Source organism: Gekko japonicus, unplaced genomic scaffold (genome assembly GCF_001447785.1).
Source record: "Gekko japonicus isolate JY-2015 unplaced genomic scaffold, Gekko_japonicus_V1.1 scaffold1187, whole genome shotgun sequence".
Taxonomy (NCBI): Eukaryota; Metazoa; Chordata; class Lepidosauria; order Squamata; family Gekkonidae; genus Gekko; species Gekko japonicus.
Genome location: NW_015165860.1, coordinates 391,561 through 413,712, shown reverse-complemented (window position 1 = coordinate 413,712; position 22,152 = coordinate 391,561). Strand labels below are relative to the sequence as shown.

Sequence of the window (22,152 nt, the reverse complement as noted above, 5' to 3'; positions counted from 1 at the left end):
TGCTGTGTTGGTCTGAAGCAATAGAACAAGGTCTGAGTCCAGTGGCACCTTTAAGACCAACACAGTTTAATTCTGCATAGAAGCATCCATGGTCATGCACACTTCTTCAGATCCTTTGTGGATCTTAAAGTTGCTGCTGGGCTCAAACTTTGTTCTACTTCACAGGGTTGGTGTAAGGATAAAAATGGAGGGGACGAGAACAACATAAGGTGTTCTGGGCCCCAGTTAATAAGAAAAGAGTTATATAAAGTAAATAAAGTCAATGTCATTCCCACTGCAATAAATTCATAATATTACCTTAGACAATCTTAGCATTATAAATACAGGATGCAGCCCCCTATTTTCATCCGTGAAAAACTCCCCTTTCCCATTTCTGGTAGAGGGATTGTACTAGAGAATGTATGGGAGAATTCCCAGAGATAGAGGCCATCAGCCGCATCTTCTGGTCTGCCCAGTGCTTAGCACACCCTGGGGTTGCCAGCTCCAGATTGGAAAATTCCTGGAGATTTAGGGGTGGGGCTTGGGGAGGGTGGGGTTTGGGGAGGGGAGGGAGCTCAACAGATTATAACGTCACACATCCCACCCCCTCAAAGCAGCTGTATCCTCCGGGGAACTAATCTCTGTAGTCTGGGGAGCAGTTTTAATTCCAGATCTCCAGGCCCCACCTGGAAGCTGGCAACCCTTGCCACAACCCTGTTACTGGGATTCCAGGCAAACATTTTTTAAAAAGGGAGCCAGGCACGGCAGGGCATCACTGTACATGTATTCCATGGGGTGAGTCAGGTCTAGAGTGGATGTAACATAATGCCACAGTGTCCGCTTGTCATCCCTTGTGAAACGTGTAACTCTGTAGGCCTGCAACTGTGCCCTTGACACCATCACGCTTCAGCAGAGCCGGCTGTCTTTTGCTGTAGGCCAAACCCCCCATGGGGAGGAGGAGAGAGAAGATACACTGACAGAGAGGCTCCCTGCTGTGCTTCTGCTTTCAACACCTCCTTTGTGTCTCCTGGATCACTGTCACACCGAGATATCTTTTCAGCCCTTCGGGGGTCTGAGCTTATCTTGGCAAGTCCACTTCAGAAGAGAGAACTCTTCTCCCTTGAGGCAGACCTCCGTTTGGAGCATGTCTTCCATTGCAAAATTTGTTTGCTTCTGACCAGCGGGGGGCACTTATGGCGGGGGAGGACAGGAGCAAGGAGGAATGATGGCCTTTGACAAAAGCCATTTGTAAGGTCTGAATTTCAGAGCTGAGGCATCAAGATGGAAGACCCGAGATCGAGAAAAACAGGAGGGATCGCTGCTCAAGAGACTGGTATGGAAATCTCAAAGCTCCCTTTGTTGCCATGGGGTAGTTATGAAGTAGGGCAGCTGCTCTCAACTTGTGCTCCCTGGGGGTGGGGCTGGGGGTGAGGCTCAGCTGTCAAGACCTCCTCACCAGGGGCCGAGCATTTCTTCTTTTTCTGTGTAATTTATTCAGATCTGAGAAGAAAATTTCTCGATCCTCATTTGAATAAGAAGCCTGTTTGCTCTTCTAACTATCAGTTAATGACTCTGTTAGTGGACCCGGATTTTAATACAACATCAGATGTGTGTGCAAATATATAGCTGGTGCAAATAAACGTTGTTTGTTTTTAATGAACTCTGAACAGCAATAACTTTTTTGTTCTTGTCTTTTACTGCTCGAACAGCCCATTGGCTTTAAGACTTAGGTGAGAATTACTATTATTATTATTATAGCTGCAGATAAGCCTCTGGTAATGACAGCTCGAATATCTGCTACTGATCGTCTCTGGCCCAACTTGTAGGTCCAAAACCAGACTTTGGGTCCAGGGTTCAAGGAGGCAGATAAAGATGTACCGAAGCCCAAATAGACTGGAAAAATAAACAAGCTTGCCCTTAATTTGCAGCCCCACTGATTAGACTTCACCTCCATCAATTAATCCATTACTTCTTTAATTGATTCACCTACCCATTGAAGCTGGTGGCCCTTACAGCAATGTTTGTTTTTTGCTCAGATAAAGCTCCCAGCAGACCAAGACTCGGTTGGATTGGAGGCTGGCCCACTAGCTTGTAGTTTTGGTCCTCAAGCACTCCTTGTGGAGGCAAATGCACCCACCAGGGAGTCTCATTCAATCCCCTGGGAACAGCTCAGTTTTTGGCATGGGGCAGGAACTGGAGCAAAAAGAGGCAGGCCCTCACACTAGACTGTAATATGTAGGCAATCCAGTTTCAAATGGGGCACAGAATGTGTCAGCACCATGGACAGGTCAGCAATTTACTGCATCCAGTAGGTCTTAGTGATGAGTCCCAGTACCAGGGGCTTTAAAGAGAAGAAGAGTAGGCTTCTATACCCCGCTTTGCTCTACCTTAAGGAGTCTCAAAGTGACTTCCAATCAAATTCCTTTCCTCTCCCCACGTCAGGCACCTTGTGAGGCAGGTAGGGCTGGGAGAGTTCTGAGAGAACTGGGACTGGCCCAAGGTCACCCAGCAGGCTTCATGTGGAGGAGTGGGGAATGCATCAAACCTGGCTCTCCAGATTAGAGCCTGTCACTCTTCACCATGACACCACACTGGCTCTGGTGCCTGGTTTGATGCCTTGCTAACTTCAGAAGGGGCTTGTTGAAAATGCTTGGGGGCTCATGGAACCCCGAGCAGTTGTGGAGCAGTTTCCCAAAAAGGCCACACTCTCCTTCTTTACTGAGTCCTGCAGCAACAGGCAGTCTTTCATCTGGGTGACTTTTCAGTAGGATTTGTTTCCCTCGGAATGTCTCGCCTTCAGAACGTGGCCTTCCTGTGATCAGTCTCCAAGTCGATCTAGGAAGGGCAGGGAGATGGATATGAGAGCATTGAGACCAGCTGTTTCTGAGATGCTGTTTTGTTTGTGCATCTTGCTAGGCCCTGGCCCTGGGTGCTACAGCTTGCCTCCGACAGTTGGATTTGTCAACCATGACTACACCCGCTTCACCAGTCCTGCCCACTCCTTCCATCAGAGGCTTAACAACAGCAGTAAGTTTTTGACATAAGGCTTTCTGCCGGAGTCGGAAATTGCCTAGCCAGACTTTTTCCCAGGGGGAGGGGGGATGTGTTCCCCTTTACGCACCACCAAACTCTCTGATCTGTCATGACTGCAGTGCCCAGAAGTCTGCCTGTTCCTTCCAAAGTGCAATAGATGTCATTAAGTTAAATTAAGTTAAGCAGCCTTTATTGGCATGGAATTTTTTTTACAAGTTAATACAGTTTAAAAGGTAAGTTAAAACCGCAACATACATATAGTAAAGGTAAAGATAAAGGTTCCCTTGCTCGAAAGCCAGTCGAATCTGACTCTAGGGTTGCGGTGCTCATCTCCATTTCCAAGCTGAAGAACCAGCGCTGTCCGAAGATGTTTCCGTGGTCATATGGCCTGCATAACTAAACACCAAGGCGCACGGAACGCTGTTACCTTCCCACTGAAGTGGTACCCATTTATCTACTTGCAATCTCTTGCTTTCAAACTGCTAGGTTGGCAGGAGCTGGAACTAGAGACGGGAGCTCACTCCGTCATGCGGCACACTTGGGTCTCGAACTGCTGAACTACCGACCTTCCACAGCCTGCAGTTCAGCATCTTAACCACTTGAGCCACCGCAGCTCCAACATACATATACATCAGTGTAAATATAAGATTATTTCTTGTGACTTCTGCACTGACATATTTGTCACTCTTTTGTCCCTATTCCTTCAGGGTTCCCCCCCCCCAACGTGTTTTGCTCTCTCTAGTAGTCCCAGAGGGAGCAAAACTCATGTGGAAGGGGGGGGCACACCCAAAGCAATAGGGACAAACGGGTAACAAAAATAACTGTGCAGAAGTGGCCTCTGTGAGATCCCTTGGCGTACCTTTATAGCAGAGTAAAGAAACTTAGCCACCTTCTCGGTGACATTAGATGAGAAATCTAGCCTTGCAATAGATGTAGTTAGTTGGCAGTAAACTGCACTGAGGTGAATTAGCACCTGGGAGTCTTGCCGCATGCAAGCCCACACTCTGCTCACAGTACCCACGGCTCTGCAGCAGGCTTACTCTCTGATGGCTCTGCTTGTTTACAGTACATCGGAAAGATTCAAGCCCTGGACCCCGTTACTATGTAGAACCTGAGGTCACTCGCTTTGGGAGAGCCAGGGGCCCCTCGTATTCGATGCTGGGTCGACACAAACCTCCAGGTAAGCAGGAGGCTGAGGTGGGGCATAACAATAGCTGCGAAAGAAGGGCCGGAAGCATTAGTAAAGGCATGCTTATGAATCAAAAGGCAAATCCCATGCTAGGGAAAGGGACTGGGAACAAAACATGCTAGCCCAGTCTTGTCAGATCTCGGAAGCCAAGCAGGATCAGCCCTGGTTAGGACTGGGATGTGAGGCCACCAAGGATTAATCCGGGGCAGTGTTCCCTCTAAGCTGAGTTAGTGTGAGCTGGTTCACAGTTTTTTAGCCTCCGGCTCACACATTTTTGTCTTTGCTCAGGAAGGATGGCTCCAGAACGAACTAATTTATGCAGCAGCCAGATTGCTCATTCACAACTTTAATGCCAGTCGCTCACAAAGTGGAATTTTTGCTCACAAGACTCCACAGGGAGCATTGCTCCAGGGGTCACTACGAGGGAGCATTGCTCCAGGGTCACTACGCAGAGGCAGGCAATGGCAAACCACCCCTGTGTAGGAAAGGGAAATGTCTAGTGTACAAAGAAGCAGCGAAGGAGACTCTGCAGGGGGCAGCGAAAAGATAACTAGAGAGGATAGTGAGGTCAGCACCTTCTCTCCTTTTAAGTGTCATTCCTTGTCTGTCTCCAGATTGCTACTCTCAGGGCAATCTCCCCCTTCTTTTTGGAAGTGCCACACTCAGCCTTACTTTCTCTCTCTCTCTCAGCTAAAGATGTAGTTAGTTACCTGTCTCTAGCTCTCATCTTTCCTAACAAGTATGTTAATTCCTAAATAAACCTTTATCTACTCTTTGAGAGACAGTTTGGTGTAGTGGTTAAGTGCGCGGACTGTAATCTGGGAGAACCGGGTTTGATTCCCCACTCCTCCACATGCACCTGCTGAATGACCTTGGGCAAGCCGTAGTTCTGTCAGAGCTGTTCTTGAAAAAGAGCAGTTTCTGTCAAGAGCTCTCTCAGCCCCACCTACCTCACAGGATGTCTGTTGTGGGGAGGGGGAGGGAAAGGAGTTTGTAAGCCACTCTGAGACACCTTTGGGTAGTGAAGGGCAGGGTATGAATCCAATCTCCTCCTCCTCCTCCTCCTCCTCTTCCTCCTCCTCTTCTTCTTCTGGTGCACCAGTTCCTGTGTTAATTACTCTACCAGCAGGGGTTATGGTGGCTAAGATTAAGCACGTCTCTGATTAAAGGTAGTAGGATCACCAGAGGCTCTTGGCACAAGCAGGCGAGAACAAGGAAACAAAGATGGCGGCCTCCTGTGGTGCTTAGCATGGTCACTGGATAGATAGCCTCACCAAGAACAATGATCGAATTATCTAATTTGGAGAGAACAGATGAAGAGTCACCTTCTTGAAACAGCCTTATGGGATGTTATCCAGGATGCCCGACCAGGAGATGATGACCCAGCAAAGCAAAGAACCTGGGACTCCAACAATGAAAAGGCAAGAAAGGTTTAGCTGACAGAAATGTGTTAAGAGTAATTCGGATGCCAGCAGCCAAAGCTGTGTGGTGTGAGCTGGAAAGGCTGCATGTTAATTCCTCATTAAAGAGCCAGCTTTATCTACAAAAGAAACTTTTCAGTATTAAGATGAAAGATGGGCATAATTTATGTCATCATCTGGACAAGATGCTTGGATTGGCTAAGCAGTTGAGGAGTTCAGAAAAGGAAATTGTTGATCAAGATCTGGTTGTGTTACTATTAATGAGTCTGCCAGAGTCGTATGGAAATATAGTGTCTCAAACTGAATGTAAGAATAATCTGTCCCTCACAGAATTTATAAATCAGCTGGAGAAAACAGAACTTATAAATCAGCTGGAGGAAACACAGAGAATTTGAAAAGTCTGACAAAGAATTTAAACCAAATGCTGATCATAACAAAGGTGGGCTCGTTTGTCACCTCTGTGGGAAGCAAGGCCACATTAAACGACGATTGTTCTACCACTAAGCAGAGGAAAGCCTTTCCCAAAGCAAAAGGGGGAAATAGCGAGGAAGTTCCAATCAGATTTAAGAGGCAACCATTAAAGAAATGTTTTATATTAACAAAAGGAGGCACAAAAGGTTATATTTGGTATCTGAACAGTGCCTGCAAGACCCACATGTGTGCTTATAAAGATTTCTTTGAAACATTAGATGAAGAAAAGAAATTGACATTAAGTGTTCCAGATAGAAGGTCTATAATGACAGAAGGTATTGGTTTAGGAACTATAAAAGACAAACTCCTTAGTGGAAAGAGCCAAGACATCCTTGTTAAAGACTGCCTTTATGTTCCAGAGCTTGCAAATAGTTTTTTTTCTGTGAGAGTATTCATGAAGGAAGGCATGATTACACCTTTTGGAGAAAAATGCTATGTCAGACAGAGGAGACAGTTAATTGCAACTGGCAAAGTGCATCAGGATTTATATGCTCCTGAGACTTGCATGCAGAAAGCAAACTTTACAAAACATTGTGATCACAAGAATTGCTCGTGGCTATGGCACAGATGGTTGGGACACAGACAATTATGTAGTTAGCCAACTAAAGGTAAAGGTAAAGTTTTCCCTTGCTCAAAAGTTATTCAAATCTGACTCTAGGGGGCAGTGCTCATCTCCGTTTCCAAGCTGAAGAGCCATTGCTGTCCAAAGACATCTCCACAGTCATGTGGCCGGCATGACTAGATGGCAAGGCGTACGGAATGCTGTTACCTTCCCACTGAAGCAGTGCCTATTTATCTACTTGCAGTTTCTTGCTTTCGAACTGCTAGGTTGGCAGGAGCTGGGGCCAGAGATGGGAGCTCACTCTGTCATGCAGCACTAGAGTCTCAAACTGCCGAACTACTGACCTTCCAGTCTGCAGTTCAGCATCTTAACCTCTGAGCTACTGCGGCCCCACAGTTAGCCAACTAGAAAGCCAGGATTTAATTAAAGGCATGCAGATGAACAAATGTGCTGTTGAAGGAAAATATATGCATTGCATTCAAGCGAAGGGGGCAAGACCTAGCTTTAACAAAAGGCATGAGACAAGCCAGATGCAGTGACCCCTAGAGTTGATACAGAGTAATGTTTCTGGACCAATGAAAACTCAAGCCCCTAGTGGAAATAAATATGTGCTGACTTTTATTGATGACTTTTCAAGACTGCTGTGACCTACTTAATTAAAGAGAAGAGTCAAGTGCTGGAAAATTTTAAAGCAAATGTGGCAATGGTCAATAACAGATTTCAAAGAAAGTCACTAACAATCTGCACTGATAATGTAGAAGAATATGTGGGACATGAAATGAAAAATTATTTGGCTGAACAAGGAATAGAGCATCACCTTACAGTGCTATACACACCATAGCAGGGTGGTATAGCATAAAGGAAAAACTGCTCTCTCATTGAAATGTGCAGATGTATGCTCCTTGAGGCAGAGCTACCTGACAAGTTCTGGGGAGAAGCATTCAGCACTGCCACCTACCTGCAAAACAGATTCAGCACTGCCACCTACCTGCAAAACCTCCTAAAGGTGCCAGCAGTACACCATTTGAACTGTGGTATGGGCACAAACCCAGCCTGAATCATCTAAAGGTGTTTGGATCAAAGGCCTACACTTACAGAAGAAGCAGAAGAAGGCATTTTTGTTGGCTATGCACTGGGATACAAAGGGTACAAAATCCTCAACCCAGAAACAGAAACAGTCGAGATCTGCAATGTGGACTACATTGATGAAAGGGAGAAATGAAGAAATATGGAGAAAGACTGTTTTTCTACATGGAGAAATAAAGGAAGATGTTTACATGAAACAACCACCAGGATTTGAACAATCCAAAGGCAAGCAAGTCATGTGTAAACTGCAAAAGAGCATACATGGACTGAAACAGGCTGTGAGATGCTGGAATGAGAAACTTCATCAAATGCTAACCAAGGAGGATTTGAGCGAGCACAATGATGCCTATACTCAAGATACAGAGACAAGAAATGGACTTACATTCTGACTTATGTGGATGACCTGGTTTTGTGCTATAGAGACAAGGAGGACTATGATGAAATACTTCAACATCTGAATCAAGAAGTGAAAGAATTAGGAAACATCAACTACTATCTTGGAATACAAGTAGAAAGAGAGGAAGATGGAAGTTATCTCCTCAATCAGAAGCAGAAAATCCTAGAATTTCTGCATTATATGAGCTAAGTCAGCAAGCACTCCTGTGGAAACAAGCTACCTGAACCAGCAAGGAAGTAGTGAATGTTTGCCTGACAACAAGCAATACAGAGAAGCAATTGGAAGACTGCTGTACATAAGCACACTGATGCATCCAGATACCACAGCAGCTGTGGGCATGTTATGCAGAAAGATGGAATCTCCCAGCAAAAGTCTTGTAGAAATGCAGTCAAAAGACTTGCAAAGTACCTGCATGACACTGCACATCTGAATCTAAAGTTACCAACAAGGGACAATCCCAGACTAGTGGGATACATGGATGCAGACTGGGCAGGAGATACAGACAGAAAGTCAACCAATGGACATTTATTCTTCTATGGTGGGGGGCAGTCAGCTGGAGCAGCAGGAAGCAAGAAACTGTAGCTGTGCCCTCAACTGAAGCTGAGTACGTATCTGCAGCAGAAGTGTGCAGACAACTGAAATTGATACTGCAACTAATCCAAACCAGTACAACTCTTTGAAGACAACCAGGGGTGCATAAAACTTGCACAGACAGAGAAGATCAACTCAAGAACTAAACACAGAGATGTGAAGCATCACAGGGCCCCCGGTCACACAGCAAAGTTGCCACGGGAGAGGCACGGATGGTGGGCGGATTATCCGGGCGTGATCACACCCCAACATCTGGGAAGTGGAGCGCGCCGGTGGCTTACCGCCGACAATGCACCTTTAAAAACTAGTACCTCCAAGGTACTAGTAAACGTTTGCCACGGGCTGCCTCCAGATGCCTGTGGTGTGATCGCGCCAGCGCGCAGCATTCCCCTCCGGTCCCTTGTTTACCCGCCGGCGCTGAGGGAAGGACCCGTGGTGTGCTGCCGGCGTGTCTGTGTAATCGCGCATCAAACTGCGTCGGGTCAATTAGCCACGCCTTCCCCCCGCGATATCTGGCCTGTGTGACTGGGGCCCTAGTAAGAAACATGCAAGAGTTGGAATACTGTCCTACAGATGAAATGATTGCAAGCCACTTTCTTGAGAAAAGTTTGAAAGTCTACATAAGTAGATGAATCTTGTGGACTTCGTACACTAGACCTTGGGAAGGGGTATTGGGAAAGGCACTGTCTAGAGTACAACGAAGAAAAGAAAAAGTCCCTGCAGGGGGTAGCAAGAAGACAATCAGATAGGATAGTGAAGTCAGCACCTTCTCTCCTTTTAAGTAATCTGTCTCCAGATTACTACTCTCAAGCAGTGTTCCCTCTAAGCTGAGTTAGTGTGAGCTAGCTCACAGTTTTTTAGCCTCCGGCTCACATATTTTTGTCTTAGCTCAGGAAGGATGGCTCCAGAGCAAACTGATTTATGCAGTAGCCAAATCGCTCGCTCACAACTTTAATGCCCGTAGCTCACAAAGTAGAATTTTTGCTCACAAGACTCCACAGCTTAGAGGGAACATTGCTCTCAAGGCAATTTCCCCTTCTTCTCGGAAGTGCCACACTCAGTCTTACCCTCTCTCTCAGCTAGCGATGTACTTAGGAACCTGTCTCTGTCTCTCCTCTTTCCTGTCAAGTATATTAATTCTTAAATAAACCTTTATCTGCTCTTTAATCAGGTTGTGCACCGTTGCTGTGTAAATTACTCTGCTAGCACATCTCCTGCCTTGGAAACTCTATGGGGTTGCCATAAACTGGCTGCAACTTGATGACAAAAAAAATAGAGAGTAATATCCACATACAAATCCCATGGGCTGCCACATCTGCCAGATTCTGACTGCTGAATCTTGAAAAGGATTCTGAAGAGCTGGAAAATATGCTGCAAAGAGCAGTAGCTGCAACCAAAATGCTGCAGTCGAAATTATGGCAGGGCTGAGGGGCCTGCGGTAGTGAGCAAGGCCGAAACATCTGGGGCTTTTTTGTTTAGAGAAGGGGATAAAATCAAGGTCTACAAAATTATGCACTGTGTAAAGAAAGTGGATAGAGAGAAATGTTTCTTCTTCTTACGTAAGACTAGGCCGTAGTGTTGCCTGATCGGCGATAGATTCAAGACACAAAAAGGAAGCACTGCTTCATACGATGGTAGTTGACTTTTGGAACTCACTGCCACCAGATGTAGTGATGGCTACTGGCTTAGATAGATTCAAAAGGGGGATGGACAAATTCATGGGCGGGTAGCCCTTTACCACTGGCTGTTAGCTATGATAGCTGAATGGAGCCTCCAAATTCATAGGCAGAAATACCTGCAATTGTCAGGTGGGGATCTTTCTGCACAGGATGGATGCTGCAGCCAAAAAGCTGATGGTGCAAATGAGGAAGACTATTTTATTGTTAAGGTTAAAAAATTCTCTTCAGGGGAATATGCCAGTCCTTCAATATTTTTACAGCAAAAATGCAAGATCACACTGGCTCCGATGACCTTAACGGCAGAGCAGAGATCTGAACACAGGTCTCCCTGATCTATCTATCACATTTGTATGCCACAGTTCTTCAGGGAGCTCAGGGAAGGCTATATGATTTTGCTCTTCTTCTGATTTAAGCTCACAACAATCCTGTAAGGTTGTTTAGGCAGAGGGGGGGGAGAGGGAGGGAAATGCCCTAAGACCACCCAGTGAGCTTCATGGCCATGTGCACATTTGAACCCAGGTCTCTCTGGTCCTAGATCAAGATGGGTGGCCGTGTTAGTCTGTCTGGAGTGGCAGAAAACAGCAAGAGTCCCAGCAGCACCTTCAAGACAAACACAGGGTCGGAGTTTTCATGGGTCACTGCTCACTTCTTCAGCTGGCTCAGGATGAGTGACCATGTTAGTCTGTCTGGAGTGACAGAAAAGAGCAAGAGTCCAGTAGCACCTTACAGACTAGCACAATTTGTGGCAGGTTATGAGCTTTTGTGAGTCACTGCTCCCTTATATGGAGATTGGGTAGCCATATTTGTCTGTAAAGAGCCAGGAGCACCTTACAGACTAACACAATTTGTGGAAGGATAGGAGTTTACATAAGTCACTGCTCACTTCTTCAGATACAGCTGTCTCTGGTCCTAGTCTACCACTCTAACCCCTACACCACGTTGCCTCAGCCCAGCACTCTTTACCACACCAGGGCTTTGAAGAATCCAGGCTCAAGCGTGTGTGCATTTCCCCTTAGGTCTGCCACGGACCCCCGGGCCAGGCGCATATAGCCCCGAAAGGTTCCCACCACCATCCCAACACAGACCGCCATCTTTCTCTATGGGTGCCCGCACGAAGTACCGCCCGGTGGATCACATCCCTGCCCCCAGCAGCTACACCCTTCCCACACTCCTGGGCCCACGAATCCCTAGCAAGCCCTCCAGCCCCTGTTTCACGATCTCCGGCCGGATCAACAGAAACAGCTACTGTGAAGACCTGTCCAAAACGCCAGGCCCGGGAGGCTACAGCACCACTGACCCCAATGTTTATTTGTGCCGTCAGCCGGCATTCTCCATGCTGGGGAGGCTCCGGAAGCCCACAAGTACCTTCCCCACACCAGGGCCCGGAACACACAGTCCCGAAAAGGTAACCGTGCACTGGAAAAGATCCCCTTCTTACTCCCTGGGAGTTCGCCACTCAGAATACCTCATGCCCCTCATCATAGATACTGCAGAGTGGTAATAGAAGAGAACAGGGCTATTTTTGGGCAGGAACGCACAGGAACGGAGTTCCGGCTGGCTCCCAAGTTGGCCATGCCCAGCAGGAACCTAATTAGCATAATATGCCACACCCAACAGCAGGAACTCATTAGGATTGGCTACAGTAGGGGTGTATGGCCTAACATGCAAAGGAGTTCCTGCTACAAAAAAAGGCCCTGGGTTTTGACAACAGACAAGGTAAACAGAATAAGAAGCAAAAGGTGGGTGTGGCTGGATGACCACACTTCTGGAAACGTGGGAGCAGCCTGATGTGCTAATGAGCTGTGCTGTCAGGGGTGTGGCCCAATATGCTAATGAGTTTCTGCTGTTGGGTGTGGCCTGTTATGCTAATGAGTTCCTGCTGGGCTTTTTCTACAAAAAGAGCCCTGGAAGAGAACGTTTGGACCTAACCTCTGGTCACAACTTGTGCACCACTGTGCTACAAAACTCATTCACAGCAACCAGCCTGGGAGTCAATTGCCCGATGTTTCCCCACGCTTTTACTCCATAAAAACGTAAAACAAGGGGTGGGGAAGCATTATTCAACACCTGCCAGGCCACTGTGCATGCGTCATGGATCACAAGATATCTAAGTCCACCACCACCTTCCAGCGTCCTCCTGGCCTTGAGCTCTCCACCTGAAACCAAGGAGTGGAGCTACAGGGGAATCTTCCTGTCAAATCTTGTCCCCAAGGCCTGAGATGGGTTCCCGTTGATCCTGGACTTGTAGAAATGGTTCCCAGCCAGTCCTGGGGCCTTCCTGAAGAATAAGAAGAGCTGCGTCTTCCTCTTGGCTCTATAGCCAACACTTCCAGCAACCCTGGATTTTCACCTGCTGACAATCCATCCATTTCCCTAGCACTGCAACAGATGTTCTCAGCTGAATGTCCTTCTGTCTGTGGGTACAATCTGGCCCGGAAGCCAGGATCTTGGGATCACTGAAGGCTCCCAGCTGCAGCTTTGAGCTCCCTTTAATGGATCCCAAGGCATTTAATGGATCCCAAGGCAATATCTGAAGCACCAGATTGGCTGACTGCTACTTATGGCCTAAAAGACCTTCACGCTCTTGACTGTACTGCTTAAATGATGCTAGGGTTGCCAACTCCAAGTAGGGAAACTCTTGACGATTTGGGGTTGTAGCCTGGGGAAGGCAGGGTTTGGGGAAGGGAAGGACCTCAGCCAGATATAATGCCATAGACCCCAGCTTTCAAAGCGGCCATTTTCTCCGGGGGAACTGACCTCTGCTGTCTGGAGAGCTGTTGTAATTCTAGGAGATCTCCAGGCCCCACCTGGACGTTGGCAGACCTAAATGATGCAGTGGCTAAGTGGCTGTCCCTCATGCCAATCATGAAAACAGGCCACTTACAGAAGAGGGGGACAGGTTCTATCTATTTGGGGAGCGAAGCTTCCTAGACAAGCAGGGAAATATGACCTTATAAACTGACCAAAAGAAAATCTCCCAGTCTGATGAGGGCGGATTGTTCTCCAGGAAGTTGGCAACATGGAGGATAGTTCAGGGAAAGGGGAGGAAGGAAGCTCACAGAAAGGGGGAGATATAGGGGATGGGAGTTTTAAACCGTTCCTCCCCTGGCGACTCCTCGCGGGGCCCTCAGCCTGTCACTTGCTACGGGAACCCTTCTTGCTATTGGCAGATCGAGGTGCCCTCGATGCTGGAGAGGAGAGGAGAGGAAAGGAGAGAAGAGGAAAGGAAAAGATCTGTTGCAGGAGGATAAAGAATGCAATCTCTGTGAATAATGCTTGAAAAAAACAGTTGTAGCAACCCGAGTTGCAGTGTAAGGAAAGTCAAGTAACGAATAAATATACACTGCAAGAAACTTTTGTAAATTAATGTGTTCTGTTTATAACTATCATTCTATAAAGTGCATTGTGTATTATTATAACATTCTAATCAGGTATATATATTCAGTACATTCAGTATAACAATAGCACTCAGTTCATACAATATAACAACTACCAGTCACTTTTGCAACAGTGTTTTAAAAGTCAAACCCCAACGGGAGTTTCCAGAGTTACAAGCCTGCTTCTACTTGCATGAAGTCTTCCAGAAGGGGGAAAGCTTTCAGTTATAGTTGTGTTGATGCTTACTGCTGGTCCTACAAAAGACGCATTGTGCAGCTAAAATTCCTGGACCCTCTTATGCCAATAAAGGTATTGTATTTGAATACATGGACAGAACGCTCTTGTCATTCTCAAGGCTGCATGATGCTATAAGGCTTCTGACTGGTGACCACTGGAGATTTGATTGCCTGTGCAGATTTTTTAAAACATTGTTTTGGCAGCAGCTGACATAGGCCTGCAGCCAGAAATTTTGAGTTGGTGGGGCACGGGGAAATTTTATGGGGCAGCAGGGGAGGGGGAGGAGAGACGGGGGAGGAACAGGGGCTGCCGCACACCTTCCCTGAACTCCAAGCGGCAATTAAGGTGTGGGCAGCCCCCTGCTTGAAAAACAGCATTTAAGGGGTTCTCCTCTACCTCACCTCCTGCAAGATTTAAAGGGCCTGCTGATCAGCTGGAGGGCCCTTTAAACCTTGGAGGAGGGGAGGGAGAGGCGTGGCTGCAAGATTTAAAGGGCCCTCCAGCTGATTGGCAGATGACATGCTCTGTCGATCAGCTGGAGGGCCCTTTTAATGTCACAGGAGGAGGGGGAGGAGGGGGGAGACAGACAGCAGTTGTTATGGGGTCTGCCTCGCATTTGAGGGGGCAGAACCCTGTGCCCCACCATAGCTAGAGGCCTGAGCTGACACCACAGCACAAAGATCTTCACTGTGTGACTGAATGTAAGCTGTGGCAGCTGTTTTGTGGCAGGCATTTTTTGTGGCAGGCATTTTGTGGTTGCGCCCACCACATGGTGTCAGAATTCCAAAGGTACCCGCATTTTGTGGTTGCGCCCACCACATGGTGTCAGAATTCCAAAGGTACCCGCAGGCTCTAAAAGATTGGGGAGCCCTGGATTAATTGCATCCACATTCTTTTTTTGTCAAATGTTTCTCTGAGACGATCCTGTATGCTAGTAAAACATCCAAAAAGAGGCACCAAAATGATCACAGCATAGCTGCAATCAATGACACACAGATGGAACATTCTTTTGCAGAGATTTCTGAATGAACATGTTGGTATTGGTTCCTTGGGGGGGGGGGGATGCGTGTAAACTGTAGCAAACTTTGTATGTGCGATGCTCTACAGCATTCAGGAAATTACATAAAAACTGTAACAGTAGAAAATTAGTAACATGTAAGGTTGCCAATTTCTGGGTATGGCCTGGAAATCTCCTGGAATTACAACTCATCTCTAGACAGCAAAGATCAGTTCCCCTGGTGAAAATGGCTATTTTGGAGGGTGGACTGTGGCATTGTACCCAGCGGAAGTACCTCCTCTTCCCAAACTCCACCCCCCCACACAGGATCCACCCCCCACATCTTCAGGAATTTCACAACCCAGTGGTGGCAACTCTACAAAATGCACCAATTTTCATTTGGAATGTCCAAAATGCACCCCTAGGCTGTTTCTCCTCCACATCCTTGAACAAATTCCGCTTTGCAAAGCAAACATGCTCCCTTGCTTAATTTGACTAATCAGAATATATCCAGATTTTATTTATGAACATTTTGAGTTTTTCTGGGCAACAGTTTTGGAGATTCTCCCCCCCCCCCATCACATACAATCTCAGCTGAGCTGGAAGGTTTCAGTCTAATCCGGGTATCCCTGGATAACTAGCTTGCTTCGAACACTCCCTGGAATCCCAGTCCGAGGAGGGGAGTGTAGCAAGCCGATCTTCGTGGAAGCTGTGGAACCCCCCCCCCGCTTCAAATGGAGACAAAAGGCGAGAGAACGTCCCAAGCCTTTCTGTGGCAGCAGCAGATGGGGATTCTTTTTCTTTTTTAATACAATTTTATTTTATAAAGGTAAAGGTTCCCTTGCTCGAAAGCCAGTCGAGTCCGACTCTAGGGTTGCGGTGCTCATCTCCGTTTCAAAGCCGAAGAGTCAGCGCTGTCCGAAGACGTTTCCGTGGTCATGTGGCCGGCATGACTAAACACCAAGGTGCACGGAACGCTGTTACCTTCCCACCGAAGTGGTACCTATTTATCTACTTGCAATTTCTTGCTTTCGAACTGCTAGGAGCTGTAACCAGCTGATAAAAAACCAACAAACTTAAACATAAACACAAACATAAACAAACATAGATAAAAAGGGGGGTATTAGTCTATCTCTTTAGATTATATGTTAGATTTCCCATACAACTCTTGTTAAAAAGTCAGGTTTTACAACTTATACAGTTGAATGTATCTTTTGCACTTATTTTTGTGAATATTATAAATGTTCTTATTATCCTCTGGTTCGGTTCACACACAGTTTATTTCGTGTATTCTTCAATTCAGCTGTAAAACCTTGGCCATGTATTTTCAAAGGTTTCCTCCATTTGTCCTCTCAGCCTCGATGTATTGATTATGCACAAGCCAGCGGCTGGCTCTGGTCCTCCTATCACCCACTGCAGGAAAGAGGCAGGAAGCTCGGCTTGGGGAGGGGGCTGTTCAGCAAGGAGCCTGAGAAGATCCTATTTCCTGCAGCTGAGCGTCCTTGGGAATCTGAAGTTTTCTCATTTAAAAGAATTGTAATTAATTTAAAATATGTCTGGCTCACATTCTCTGTACAAAACACTCAAGGTGGCTATATAAAAGGACAGCACGGCCCATATGTGCAGAGTAGATTTCCTTTTGCTGCTGAATAGCTCGGACGGAGAGGATTGACTCAATGAAGGGTAGCCATTAATAGGAAACAGAGAGTGAGTATAAATGAGAAGTTTTCTCAGTGGAGGATGGTAAGCAGTGGGGTACCATGGGGATCAGTACTCGGTCCGATGCTTTTTAACTTGTTTATTAATTATTTGGGTTTGGGAGTAAGCAGCGAAGTGGCTAAATTTGCATATGACACAAAGTTGTTCAGGGTGGTGAGAACCAGGGAGGATTGTGAGGCACTCCAGAGGGAGCTGTCCAGGATGGGCGAGTGGGCGTCAATGTGGCAAATGGGGTTCAGTGTGGCCAAGTGCAAAGTGATGCACATTGGAGCCAAAAAACTATAAATACACATTAATGGGGTCTGAACTGGCAGAGACTGACCAAGAGAGAGATCTTGGAGTCGTAGTAGATAACTCAATGAAAATGTCGAGGCAGTGTGTGACTGCAATAAAAAAAGGCCAACGCTATGCTGGGGATTATTAGGAAGGGAATTGAAAACAAATCAGCCAGTATCATAAGGCCCCTGTATAAATCAATGGTGTGACCTCATTTGGAGTACTGTGTACAGATCTGGTTACCACACCTCAAAAAGGATATTATGGCATTGAAAAAAGTGCAGAAAAGGGCAACTAGAATGATAAAAGCATTGGAACACTTTCCCTATTAAGAAAGGTTAGAACGCTTGGGGCTCTTTAGCTTGGAGAAACGACGACTGAGGGGTGCACAGGGAGGGTGTCAGCAGCTGTGGGCCCTACCAGAAGCCATGGGTCCTGGCACCTGTTCCAACTCAGTGCATGCTGATGCTGGCCCTGGCAGGGAGAACCACTGTCCCCATGCCCTGCCGGGGAGGACCCAATGAGAAGAAAGCCGCTGGGATCAGCTGACGGAAGGCTCCAATAAGATCTAGCCAGGAGGTATAAAGCTGATGCTTTCAGACAGTCTGAGGTACTTGCTGGTGGTGTAAAACTGTGCTGATTCTCTTGATTGCCTTGTCAGTCCCCAAACCTGACTTGCTTTTGCTATACCCTATGGCAGGGGTCCCCAACCTTTTTGAGCCTGGGGGCACCTTCGGAATTCTGACACAGAGAAGAGGGTATAGCAACAGAATGGCTGTGACAGGAGGCAGAGCCAACCACAAAATGGCTAATGCAGGAGGCGGAGCCACACTGTCGTGAGTCAGCCAGGGCTTAGCGATAGCCAGGACTCCTCAGGAGAAGAGGAACCCCCTTTATCCAGCTTTGAGTTAACAGAAGCTGATCAGCGGGAAAATTAGTTGCAGGCTTGTCAGGAATCACAGCCAACAGCTGGTGCAGAGCCACCAGCACCCTCCAGCCCTGATTCAGCAGGTGATCCTCAGCTGGCCATTCCCAGCCCACCCGTATCACCTACACCCTTAGAGCACTGCAGACAGAGGCTGAGAAAGAGCTACAGACAAGATGGCAAAGTGCACGCCTCCTGGCCTGATGCTAGCTGCTTAGGCTTGGGGCTAAAAACCAGCCAAGAGAGGCTGTTAGGTGTACAATAGACACTAAGCCACTGACTCTGCCTTTCCTTACTTCTGGACCCCTGACCTTGGACTGAATGACTCTGCTTTGCCTGACTTCTGGCACCTGATACACACACACACAGAAGAAGTCCAACTGCAGGAGAGAATGGGGGTAATTTATAAAATACACTGGCAAAGAAGCTTGAGAGAATAAAACCATCACTGTGGCGGCAGCTGCCACCAAAGCAATGTTATTTTAATTTGCACAGTCCATCAGATTTCCAGGGGCCAGTCAGAAGCCCTGCTGGGCAAGAACCCCACCACTTGCTGAAAACACTTGGCAGGTGCCTAGAAAGGTGTCGGGAGTGCCATAGTGCCCACGAGCATGACATTGAGGATCCCCGCACTGTGGACTTCTTGCCTTTCTCGGTCCCTCTGGCAATCTAATTATTGGCTTGACCTTAAACCCTTTCCTCCAGCCTGACCTGCTACCCATTTCTAGGCTTGATATGTTTCCTGTTCTTGGGCTGGTGGCTAGTACCAGGCTGGTCTTCCCCTTGCCACGGAGTGCTTCCCGGGAGGAACTGGCTTGTCGTCCTCTGGAGGGTGAGAGATGCCAAGAAGGACTTTCCCCAGGCTTCTGCAATCTCAGGGCAAGGCCCGATATCTGAGGCTTTGTAAGTCCAAGTGGAGCCTTGATGGCTGTTTTGTGTCCTCTGTCCTCTTGTGGAGTTGGGGGCTGCAACACTGCCTTTTGGCCACCTCTGATGGTGGCGCTGCAGCAACACAGCCCAACAACCCCCTCCACCACCACCCCCGGTCTAGCACACTGCCACCACGAAGCAGAAACTAACATTTCTTGCCCCTCCTGTTCTGTCTTTTGTGGGGGACATTCTGTTACCTTCGGACAGTTTTATTTCAGACTGCATTTGGCTCATTTAATTTTAATGTATTGGCAATGCTAACTGAGATTTCAAACAGTGGTCTTTCATGCCGTTGTTTTGTTTTTAATAAGCTAGTTTATTTATTTATTTATTTATTTATTTATTTATTTATTACTTGTTTTATTTACATTGCAAGCCGCCTTGAGTTTTGCAAGGTAACAATGCGGCTCATACATGTTTTAAGCAAATAAAAGAATAGAAATAGAGGGCAAAGAGGGAAGAGAAACTGCTAGGCTGCTGTGTGGGGTGAGATTTTGCATGCTTCAGATTTCTCCTCCCCCCTTGACACCTCTGGCAGATCTTCAAGGGGTCTCCTTCCAAGGGGAAGCTGAGCTCCTTAGCCCTGCCGTCAGAAAAACAGAAGTCCCAAGCAGACTAGCTTATCCAGCCCTGCCCTGCATCTCTGCTGCCTCCATAGAGCCCGATATTGCTGCCAGAGACCAGCTTTGCCAAGGCCTGGGTGGGCAGCGGCTCTCCGTTCCTCTTGGACTGTGGTTTGTCTTGCGGAAGGAATGTCCCATCATCTGAAAAAAAAGAATTATGGCATTTCAACCAGACGAGAGGGATAAACGGTGAATGACAATCAGCTCTGAAGGGTTTCCAAGTTCTTCTACAGATCCTCTTTAATGAACCTTTGTAAAAAAACCACACACAATAACATCACACCGAAGACAGCAGACAGCTTTGAACTGCCCTGAGATCACTGTGCCTTTTGTCAGCACACACAGGAATCCGACGTGGCTCCCAATGCCTGGGGCTTAGGACCATTCCTTCCTTGCCCTTTGTAACTGGAGAAGCGCAACTGAAAAAGGCGTCACAACATTGGATCTGGTAGCAACTCGAACACTGGTGCAAAGGCCCATTCTAGCTCAGGGGTCCCCCAACATGGTTCCCAGAGGCTCCACGGTGCCCACCAACACCTTCCTTGGCCCCCCCACCAAGACCTTTCTTGGTGCCTGCCAAGTCTTTTTAGAAAATGGGGCCTTTGCCCAGCAAAGACTTTTGATTGGCCGTGCAGATTTTTTTTAAAAAATGTTGCTGTGGCAGCAGCTGCCACCACAGCAGAAGGGCTGCTGGGGCGGCCATTTTGTGGCTGGCTTTGCCTCCCGTGGCAACCATTTTGGGGCAGCCAAATTGCAGCTGCACCCACCACCCTGTGGCAGAATTCCAAAGGTGCCCACAGGCTCAGAAGGGTTGGGAGACCCCTGTTCTAGCTGCCGAGAGCCATTTTTTAGATTTTTAAAGATTTAATTTATTGTAATTTTTACCCGAGAAATAGTTTATCTGTAGTAATGATGTGAGCCACCCTGAGCCTGCTGCAGCGGGGAGGGTGGGATAGAAGCCAAAATAAATGAATGAATGAATGAATGAATAAATAAATAAATAAATGTGCTGATCTGCGAGCCCAACTTGGTTTGGATGCTTTCGAAAGGCTCAGGGAGCTTCACTTCACCTGCTCAGGGGTACTGGTGCAAGGGGGCTTCTCTCTCTTCAAAGCTGGGACTCCGGCCTGACTTCCTACACGTCCCCAGCTGTGATCCGACCGTAATGCGTCCAGGTTGTATCCTGCAGGCTAATTATGACCAGAGCCCCAAACTCTCCAAAGGCAATCCTCCCCACACTGCAGTTGCTTCCTTCTGTTCCTCACTGGTCTTACCTAGTCACGATAAGAAGAGGGGCTGGTACCCAGTTTTGGGGAGCTCCCAAACCTGCGTGCCCCCACCCACCCCTGGTCTGTCTCCTGCTTCTAAGCCCTCCCACCGTCCACGCTCTGTTGCCTGCACTTCCTGCCATGGCCACCAGGAGTGCCCCCACTGGGCCCACCCATGTGCCCTTCCTCAATGACTCTGGACACTTGGGAGCACAAGTACAGATAGGTGGCGGGGGAGGTTTGGGGAGGGGTCAGCGGTGAGCGGGCCTGCCCAGAAGCCCTGGCAGCTGCCCCACCTCAGGGTATGCTAACGCTGGTGCAGATGAGAAGGGCTGCTGCCAGGGCTTTCGTAGTTCCCAAGACCTTTAGAGCAGTTGCGGGGGCTGGGGAACTACAATCCCCAAGAAACCTTCTCCCCAGGATACATCAACAGTTAGGGTTGTCAGTTCCCCTCTGGTGGGAAGGGGGGGGTAGAGTTACCAGATCCAGGTTGGGAAGCACCTGGAGATTTGGTGAGGGAGCCTGGGGAGGACAGGGACCACAGTGGGGTACAGTGCCATAGAGTCCACCCATCAAAGCAGCCATTTTCTCCAGGGGAAGTGATCTCTGTAGAATCATAGAACCATAGAGTTGGAAGGGACCTCCAGGGTCATCTAGTCCAACCCCCTGCACAATGCAGGAGATTCAAAAATACCTCCCTGTGGGAATATGAACAACTCCCGTGAGGCACGCCCAGGACGAGTTCAAGTTCTCACCGGGGGATTGGCAAGCAGTGCACAAAGTCTGCTGAGTCTGCATGAGTTTGCTGAGAAAATAAATTTGGCTACAGTGGGCAAGATAGGAGATTTTCAGCGTAAAGAACATTCTGTTAAGAACATAGTGTGATTTTAGTTAGAGGCTTCTTCATTTGTAACGTTTTCACTGTGCCATGTGTGAGCCTGCTTGATTCTAATAAAGCGCTGCTGACAGGCACTTCAAGAGAGACACAGAACAGCTTGGGACAGAGAGAGAACTGAGCTTGGTCAGAAAGCTTCAATAGATCTGTTGTGTTGTGTCGCTATTTATTTATTTTTGGGATTTATATCCCGCCCCATCCAATATACAGCTCGGGGTTAGGGTTAGCCCGGGGCGGCTAACAAACGGCCATGCCGAAGTTAAAATATGCACAAAAACAACAGCATAATAAAACACTATATCTTGACATAAAAAATTGGTGCTTTGATAATTTACATAAAATCCAAAATGGGCGACGTCCCACACTGGCAGCCAAGTTCTTCACAGCAGGAGCGCCAGGAAGAATGTTTCCCCAGCTCTATTGGGCGACATCTATTCCCCACTATGTGGGGTAGATGGTTGGAATATCATTGGTGGAATAGTGGCGGCGGCGGCTC

General features: G+C 47.5%; 1 protein-coding gene across 1 annotated transcript; it reads left to right on the top strand.

Annotated features, from left to right (window-relative positions):
* The first annotated feature begins 1,260 nt into the window (after positions 1 to 1,260).
* Positions 1,261 to 11,909, top strand: ODF3L2 (outer dense fiber of sperm tails 3-like 2). The gene is made up of 5 exons (XM_015411216.1): positions 1,261 to 1,312; positions 2,896 to 3,006; positions 4,079 to 4,192; positions 9,453 to 9,455; positions 11,425 to 11,909. The coding sequence occupies exons 1-5, from the start codon at positions 1,261 to 1,263 to the stop codon at positions 11,907 to 11,909; spliced, it is 765 nt and encodes a 254-aa protein (XP_015266702.1).
* The last annotated feature ends 10,243 nt before the right edge of the window (positions 11,910 to 22,152 follow it).

Excerpts from the sequence above, each read along its gene's own strand:
- ODF3L2 (XM_015411216.1), top strand. The coding sequence starts at position 1,261 with ATGGAAGACCCGAGATCGAGAAAAACAGGAGGGATCGCTGCTCAAGAG. Across the intron at positions 1,313-2,895 it reads GATCGCTGCTCAAGAGACTG|GCCCTGGCCCTGGGTGCTAC; the intron begins GTATGGAAATCT and ends GCATCTTGCTAG. Across the intron at positions 3,007-4,078 it reads TCAGAGGCTTAACAACAGCA|TACATCGGAAAGATTCAAGC; the intron begins GTAAGTTTTTGA and ends GCTTGTTTACAG.